Source organism: Macrosteles quadrilineatus, unplaced genomic scaffold (assembly GCF_028750875.1).
Source record: "Macrosteles quadrilineatus isolate MER2022 unplaced genomic scaffold, UCM_ALF_1.0 Scaffold_2__2_contigs__length_208266976, whole genome shotgun sequence".
In the NCBI taxonomy this organism is placed as follows: domain Eukaryota; kingdom Metazoa; phylum Arthropoda; class Insecta; order Hemiptera; family Cicadellidae; genus Macrosteles; species Macrosteles quadrilineatus.
The window spans coordinates 98,850,011-98,859,122 of record NW_026542595.1 but is presented as its reverse complement, the minus strand read 5'-3'; the positions used below and the strand labels follow the sequence as shown (position 1 = coordinate 98,859,122).

General features: G+C 31.3%; 1 protein-coding gene across 1 annotated transcript; it reads right to left on the bottom strand.

The window, feature by feature from the left end:
• Positions 1 to 632: 632 nt before the first annotated feature.
• LOC128984669 (luciferin sulfotransferase-like) lies at positions 633 to 8,179 on the bottom strand. The gene is made up of 6 exons (XM_054404004.1): positions 7,981 to 8,179; positions 6,686 to 6,782; positions 6,178 to 6,361; positions 5,867 to 5,987; positions 3,607 to 3,701; positions 633 to 956 (listed from the first exon to the last, which is right to left on the bottom strand). The coding sequence occupies exons 1-6, from the start codon at positions 8,177 to 8,179 to the stop codon at positions 633 to 635; spliced, it is 1,020 nt and encodes a 339-aa protein (XP_054259979.1).
• Between the last annotated feature and the right edge of the window lie 933 nt (positions 8,180 to 9,112).

Genomic DNA, 9,112 nt, shown 5'->3' with positions numbered 1-9,112 from the left:
GCAAAAAAAGGTTTCTGTTGGGTAAAATTGTCTTATTAATTATCAATTTAGGACATTATTATATGTGAATATATTTTTTTTGAATGAGAATACAATTAATTTAATCATTTACTCCGGTAAGACAGGTTGCATACAATGTTCTATCAAGCCCCTCTTTACTGATGACTAGCTTAAGCTTAGAGTGGCAAATATTGTTTTTAAATCGTAAGCTTACATTTTGTTTATTATTCAAGTAATTCAAGTCAGGAGTATTTCGGAGTTATTTGCAAGGTAATCTTTTACAGTAAAACACATAAAACACATACTTATTTAATATTAAGATATGGTTTATGAGAAAAAAAGATTTAACCGAAAGTGTCTTGACTCTCAAATAACTCAAGAAAAAGTAATGCACGCTACTACATAACACGTTTAAAATGATTAGACAGATTTCAAAACTAAAATACCCATACAGCTGCAACTGTTGCACTTTTATCTTATGGATGTTACTTTTCTATTGTTAGGATTTCTCCATTCCTAAAAGAATAATACAATTTTGTACGAAGAGTTTTCCTCTTACACTTTCTGATTAAGAATGAAGAAATGAAAATGAAAGACAGAGGTTTAGAAATACATTTATTCACTTCATCCCATTAATCAAACCCATATCGTTCTAATGGTCTTTCCAAAACAGTACCTTTAGTGTTTTCCTCAGTCCATGTTTTAAAGCGAGCCACTAGCTCCAAGCCGAGTGATTCTTTCCCCTCTCCTACCACGCCTTTTCGACATAAATTCCAGGTCTTGTCTTCACCTAGATTTTGCAGTTTCTTCACCGTACTCATTTCGTCTATCAAGTTGACAGATTTTTTGTTTTTCATGTTGGCGAAACTAAGATGATCACTGAGAGAAGCCACTTGGTCAGTTGTGAGTTTTTTGCCAAGGAAGTCAGCTGTTTGGTTTATCGCAGCTGATAGGTCCTTCAACAAAATATTTTAAGTTTTTTTTTTAATTTTGTATTTTATTGTACTTTTAATAAAACCAACAAACTATTGAACACATGTTTGATAAATATATATCAAGGACATTCAATACTATAATTTAGTTCTGGTTATATATCTATCTATATATTAATAGGCAAGCATGTTTCTTTAAAACCTTTTTTCTCAGCTCGTGTGCATTGTAGGGAAAATCTACGCATACTGTTGGAAAGATATTTACCTGTAGATGTGCAGAATCCCTTTATAAATTAAAATAGGCTCAAAAATAAGCACGAAAAATGAATTTAAAATTTTGAAAAATTAACATGTATTTAATGGGTTGCTATGCTGGTGACGAAATAACAACGAAATATAAACAGAAAATCTAAACAAATGGAAGAAACTCCAATCACATGTTTAATTCACAGTGAGGGATGAAAATAAAGAAGTATGTACATCAAATATTTTTGGTCGAGTTTCGACCACTGGACGACCTCTAGTATTATTATTAATACGCTACATGAAACCTTGTGAACAACTAGTTGTTTCCAGTTAATAATATTAACTACATTTCAATGTAATTTTAATAAGTTAAATACAAATTTATCTTGTCACTACATAATAAATCAAAAGTTATACTCAATAGGCTACTGTTTTTATAAAGGGTTTAACAGATTACACAATACTGCCTGACAGAACAGTTAACATTTACATCTTACTTTTGACATGTTGAAGGTGAAACTCTTTCCATACGAAGTAGTAAACTCTACTGTGATTATTTAGTTGCTTAGCTATTTTATTATTAATTTGGTCACCATGTTCATTCTTTGGTTAAATTATTGCATGATTTTTGTCTTTTTTTAGGCATTTTCAGAGAAACCTTCACTGAAGATTTCGTCAATGATATTTTTATTCGTAATACATTGTGGTGGAAGTATTATCAATGTCTCACAAAGACCATTAAGGTAGCTCTCTTGACCATACCTTATTCTTAAAAGATATTCAGCAAATATTGATTCCCTTGGATTTGCTCTCATGTTTTTAGCAAGTGAAATATTTTTAAACATTGACCATATAATGGTGATATAATTATTGAATTTTCTACCATTTCACAGCGACTCGCACCAGAGACTATGGTAGCTCATTGCCGGAAATCACCTCCAAAACCTTTCCACCTAAAGGCTTTGCTTGGCCTTCTCTTCTGGCGATATCTCGCAGTAATCATTTTGCAGACGATAAAGCATACTTATTGGACATATAAGCTTCATCCTATAATATTATTTCACAAATATTTAGCTTCGTTACTATTGGATTTTATTCCTGAGACTGAGACTGACTCATTTAATTTTATTGAAATTTTATTTAAATCTGTTTTGTACTGTACGCTAAGATCTCCTAAGTCAAAATAGTCTGTTTTGTGACCGCATCTGTCCATGCAATATAAAAAATTATCAAGCGGTCGCACAACATTTCTTTGAACTTCAAAAACTAGCATAGGTAACTTTTCACAATTTATTATCATATCATCTCTGTCGTTAATACGTCGCCGAATCGCAAACACGGGATTGTTTTTCCTAGGTAGAATTGTATGATGATCAAAATTAAAAATTGGAAAACACATCACATAAAAATATTTATAAAAACGTTAAACACACCATTATCTGAAAATAAAATACAATCACATAATGAAATAGATTGGTTTTTACTCCATATGAATGAAAAACTGCATAAATAAACTATCCCATCTCATAATATATCATTGTATTTGAAAGTAAGCTGATAGGTAAACAAAAAAAGTAAATATACAAATTACAGAAGGCAAACAGGCTATTTTTATGAAGACAGATGTGTTCTTTTAAGAAATTAATCATATGTTAAGTAATTTTAACAAATTTTGACTTGTATATTTAAAATACATGACAACTTTAAAGTCCAATGAAGCAAAGCACATTGAACTGAGCGTGACAAAAGTTATTCCATGGCCTATACAGAGAATTCCCTTTAATTTGACACCTTAATTATCAAAATCGGTTCATAAATAAAAGAGTTTTGCAGTGCAAAAGAAATTCATTACGGAATTAGAATAATAAAGGCTTTTTAGTTTTAAGATTTATCACCACAAATTACGCGTGACGAAAAACTTTCGTCGACGAAAAATCAGACGAAAAATTTTCGTCTAGGTGTGTACATCTGCCAACTGACCTTGCATTGGCTCTGTTCCAGTGGCTTTTAAAGTCCCCATGTTATCGCCTGTAATACTTCACAATTGCTCGAATTCGATCAACAGGTACACTAGTAGGTATCCAATAGTGACAGTTGGTAGTAGGATTACACTATTCGTCAACCGTATTTCAAAGATTTTCTTGTTTAAGATTAATAATCCAACTATAAACTACTTAAGAAAATACAAATCATATAAATTGAACGTGTAATTCAACAATGTAAGTTAGTAAATATTTTCGACTTTTTACAGTAACTAAACATTAAACTGCAGGGGGGTAGGGAGAGAAAGACAGTTATTATTGCTGGGTCACAAAGCATGTATTGTTTGTAATGCTGATGCAGTTGTTATTAATCAAGCTGATTTAATTGTTTTATTTTTGTAAAATAATTAAAGCACTTACTTTGTTAATAAGTCAGATTTTATTACCTCAATCATGTCTTCAAATTTCAAGCATAGTATATGGCGTTCGTCTTTCCGTTCACAAAAAGACAGGCAGTGTTTCCAGTACGGTAAATACTTTACTAAAACATATAGGTACATGCAAAGATATGTTTTATGTTTCCACAATTTTTTCCAATTCTACTCTATCAGATTTTAGAATGAGAATAAACAGGTTGGCTGAAAAGTAACTTGCACCCTCACCCCCTTTAACATATGGACCTTTTGTAATATTTGAAATCGGTTTGCGGCAACCTTCTTAGATATGAGGGGCTACAATGATGATGGATAAGTTTGGCCAATAATGGGTAGCTGGAGTAGGGGGTAGGTCAAAATGTTTAAATGGCAAGTTTATTCTAGTTTGGTATTATTTTACAGGCCTTGATTAAATTAAACAATTGACATAAAGAAAACCAAAATCCAACCAAACACTAACAACCAAAATGGTGCCCTAAAACTTTTCAAACAAAAATAACCACTAGGGTGGCTGAAAAGTAACTTGCACCCGAAACTTTTCAAATATTTAACATATTTGAAATCGGTTTTCGGCAACATTTTTTAATATAAGGGGCTACAATAATTGTGGTTAATCTTAGGGGAGTGGGAGTAGGGGGTAGCTCATAATTTTAAAATACGAAGTATAGTTGAGTGTTGTTTAATTGTACAGGTCTTAAAAAAACAAAAGAAAAAGACAAAAGGAAAATCGAAATCGAGCACTGTTAACAAAATTACAGCTAGAATCGATTAAGACACTGGTGCAAGACCTGTAAAATGACACCAAACTCGATTATAGGCCCTACTTGTTATTTGAAAATCTTGAGCTACCCCCTTCCACAACTGACCATAAATTCAAAATTTTTCAATTTAAGCACTCTTATTGTAAGCCCTCATATCTAATTAGGATGCCACAAACCAATTTCAAATATCTCAAATGGGTTAAAAGTTAAGGAGGGTTGCAAGTTACTTTTCAGTTACCCTGTATATCCTAAAGAAGAAATCCTGTATCTGTATCCTATTTAATAAGAAGAATTAGGCAACTCACGAATAAAATTAGAATCTCAATTTATTGGTGGTTCGGCTATTCACAATTTGTCACAAGTTTCACATCTTGTCATCTAATTAATTTTGGAATTACTATCTAAATAGTTCGTTAAACACCTAAATCACTTGCAATACCTTACAAACAATCTATATTATTAATACGCCACATGAAACTTTGTGAACAATAAGGCTTTTTGTTTTAAGATTTAAAACCACATATGATATACCAAAATGTTCGTCTAGGTTTGTAAATTTGCAAACTGACCTTACATTTTTTAAAGTCCCTTGGGCTGTGCCCCAGTGGCTTTTTAAGCTCCCATGTTAACATAATAAAGAACATATTTGTTTACATTATGATTTGCTGGATAATTTAATTGCTGTTAGTTGGAATATAAGAAAACGTGTGCTACAAAAATTTACTGACCTAGTTGAAATGGAATATTTACCTTTTTAATTTGGGTTGACGTAAATATTACAATGGAAAAAGCGGGGAAGCCTGAACAATTTGATATAATAAAAAGAAAACCGAATTAACACTGTGCTGCATTTCTTGGGAAATCTTTGAAAGAGCCGATTTGCAAATCATAGAACAACACCAAGTCGAAGAAATAGAAATACAATGTTTTTTTAGAATGTATCGTTATTATACATCATTAATTATAAATCGTCATTATACAACCTAATGCGGCGATGAAAGGAAAACATTTTTATAAAACAAAATGATAAGATATTTACATGAAATGTTGATTATATCGAACTGTTATGTACATCGTGAGTATTTCCATAAACTTTAAGTCGACTCTTTTCAAGTCATCGGAAATTATGACTCTTATTCTTTTAAAACAACGTATGTAATACTTCGCAATTGCTCAAATTCGAGCAATAGTTACACTAGTACATTTTAAAAAGCGTTGAATAGTGAATACAGTAAACTAGTAAGCCATTCTGTAGAATAGGAATGAAAAGTGTTACAAATGAAAAACGAACGTAAGTATCCATAGAAAGTTAAAATAAAAGTTACAATCTATCCGTTTCACTCATCACTATATAATAGGTTTTGTTTTATAAACAAAGTAATCGTATATGAAATATTGACCACTTATTTGAAATTCGCTGATATCTTTTACAAGATACAATATTATTTGTCTATGAATAATAAATTTTAAATTGTATGGTTGTAGACTAAGTTTGCAAATTGCATACGTACGTCCACCTCGTAAAAACAGGTCGGCAAAGTCGTCAGGAATCCCTTCATAATTATAGGTTTTTCGAAACATTTCGAATAGTGACACGAATACATCCATTGGGTTGCGCCTCACGTAGATAACCTGCTTAAACAAAATTGTATATTATGAAAGGAAAATGTTCGTGATTACTATACACTGTATGACCAAAAATATGGCATAGGCTTTAGGAATTTTTAATGCAAATTATTCAGAGACATGACCTAAGATTGTTGTTGACTTAAGTCTTGCGTTTTGTAGCCATGGGATTTAAATATACTTCTAGGTCTCTTACCTTTGCATTAACGGTTCCTTGTTGAATTTGTAAAGGCAGCAATTGAAAAGGCAAGTGGGTTTTGATAAATCTTGGAGACTTCATTGTCTTTACATAGTCAACTGAATGAAGGAAGAGTTTGGGGTCCATAGGAAAGTCACTTGCATTTTCAGGCTCAGGACAATGACTTAAAAAGTGTTCGAACCTAGAAAATATTTTGTATAAAAGGCATTGCCAAACACAAAAGAGAATGGAACGTAAATTATGTATCATTTTAGAATAAACTCCAAATTGCCTAAGTAAGTTATGGCAAATTATCTGATTGTTTTAAAATAAGACAATATATTAAAAGGTTAGTATTTTTGTGATTTAAATTATCTCGCTAGTAATTAAAAAGTATATACAATTTTCCATTCCCTTATCCACCGGTTTTTTGTACTATAAGATGTATAAATCGTATAAATTTAAATAATTTATGAAATGAAATAACAGGGTCCTAAACCAAGTCGTCTTCTGAATTAAAACTTACTCGAGGAACGGTACCCTTTGTAGTTGGGAAACTTTTGATCCTTCGTAGTCAAGATCGTTTGATATAAGCCAAACCATTTCTGATGACCAATGTGTACCTAAAGAATCATGAGAGATATTCATTACATTTATTGAAGTAATATTAGATTTTTATTTATCAATGGTTTCGAAATTGTGAGTAAATGCACATGTTAAAACTGGGTGTAAACAGCCAAAGGTTGAAATTCGCAATGGTTTTCGTGTTTAATTATTTGTTGCATTATAAAGAGTTGAAATAATTTTTTATGGACTATGGGATAAGTTATTTATACAAATTGAAATTAAATACAATTTGGTATTCGTGGTCTTTCCCTAAACGATACATTTCAACACTGCATTACCATTCTAACCTAAAAACAGAACACAAAAATCAATAAACATACTAATAAGCAATGTTTAAATCAGCTGGTACATTTACAACAGGTTTTAGAAACACTGTAGCAGTACTTCCATTAGAAAATGACTAAGTCTTTGAAGACTACAAAGCATGGTGTCTTTAACATTTAAAAAATAGAAAGTCGGCATGTATTAAGCAAAAGTTGTATTTTTCTTTCAGCTTGAACAGTAAAAACAGTAAAAAAGTTCCCTGTGTTCTGGTATTCAAACCACTAAAACAAACAAAATAATATCTAAACCTCAATAGTGTAGCATATGGTTGGAAAGCTTATAAAATGGCGCAGTTTTTAACATATTCCGACACTTTCTTGTATACAGGGTGTGAAAAATGCAATGGACCATTGTTTTTAAAATTTTTATCAAACATCTTAATTTTTATCTTTGAATCTATTTACAATAGAGTTTTTACAACTGATCCTTCGTCATTTTCCATTATTCTTGTTCAAAATCTAATGTAGAACACGAAAATGACATTATCTACTCAAATCCATATACAGGTAATTGAGAAATCGCTGTATTAAGTTTAAAAGCATGGTTATTTTTGAAAAACATAAAATAATTTTTTGGGAAGCTAATTTTGAGACTTGGAACATTTGATATGCATCATCACACTTCGTTTACTTTGTACTTACACCAAAATATTTTTGTCACACTGAGTACAAATCACCCTGTATTTACCTTTAAGCTGGCTGCTGAATTCACACACTTTTTCTCTTCAAACATCTATGTATAGGTTGTTTTATCGTTGGAATAAATAAATGGGGCCTGTCCAATTATGGGCTTAAAACTTTTGTTAATTAACTTTAAACCAAGTATTACGCTTAATTAATAACATTTGTAGATATTCATCAATATTCTTACCACTTTTCATGTATGTACATATCCAAGTATCGTCCTCCCTAACTTCCATGTTTAAAATATCGTCCAGAACTTTAAGCATATTTTCGGAAACGGTTGTACCTTTGTACCTGTATCGAGGAAGTACATCTTCTGCTACCGTTGAGTACACCGATTTAACTTTTTTTAGCAAATCTTCGTCTAACAATTTTGGTGTATCCATTGTGTTTGAAAAGTTCACAACAACTAAAAAACTACTGACTACTATCAAAACTATCCGAAACAACTTAAACTACTGTTTAACTACTGAGCCTCAATAGGATACACTATATATCTCTACACTTCAAATCTCCAGTCAACAAGATAGTTGATCATGTTTTACAATGTGAGCACAAGATAGTACAAATAAATAAATGTATATACCACGTGCCTATTTATTCTCTAATACATATTTACCTATTTATTCTCTATTAAAAAAAAAAAAAAAAAAAAAAAAAAAAAAAACTATCCATGAACAGCTTTCCCAAGATACTCTATTTAAGATTTGTTTCTCTGACTACAATAACAAATCTGTCACTAGACATGTGGGGAACACAAAGAGACTGTATATAGAACGTATTTAGTAAAGGGGTGGCATTTCATGTCCCTTTGCACAATGGGCAGATCATTATAAACGGCTAATTTACTTTTTTAAATAAGCCCATTCAACATGCACTACCTGTTTTTTGAGGTTACATAATTAGATATAAAAAATTCAATAAGTAGATAAGTATTCTACTTGCTTGGCCAACACAAAAGCTGGTCATAAGTTAAAATATGCTTTACATGACTATTGTAAAACTATAACACGGAACACGGACCACAAAAAAGGACAGTAGGTCTGATGTTTATTTGTCTTGATGATGCACCACTATTTGAGATAAGGGAAAATGTTATGTTATTGTACAGTAAGTTAATTGAATGCCTTAACTGTGTTATACTGAGCAAAACGTTTAACGATAGTCTAGTAAAATTATGATTTGACCTGGGCAAAATTGCTTCATAAACCATTGAAGTGTTACTCGACTCAAAAAATGTTACTTTACAACATATCCAAAATCCGACATAATCCGACCATGGGAAAGGGTCAAAAAATAAATTTTGAAATCGCGGCTAT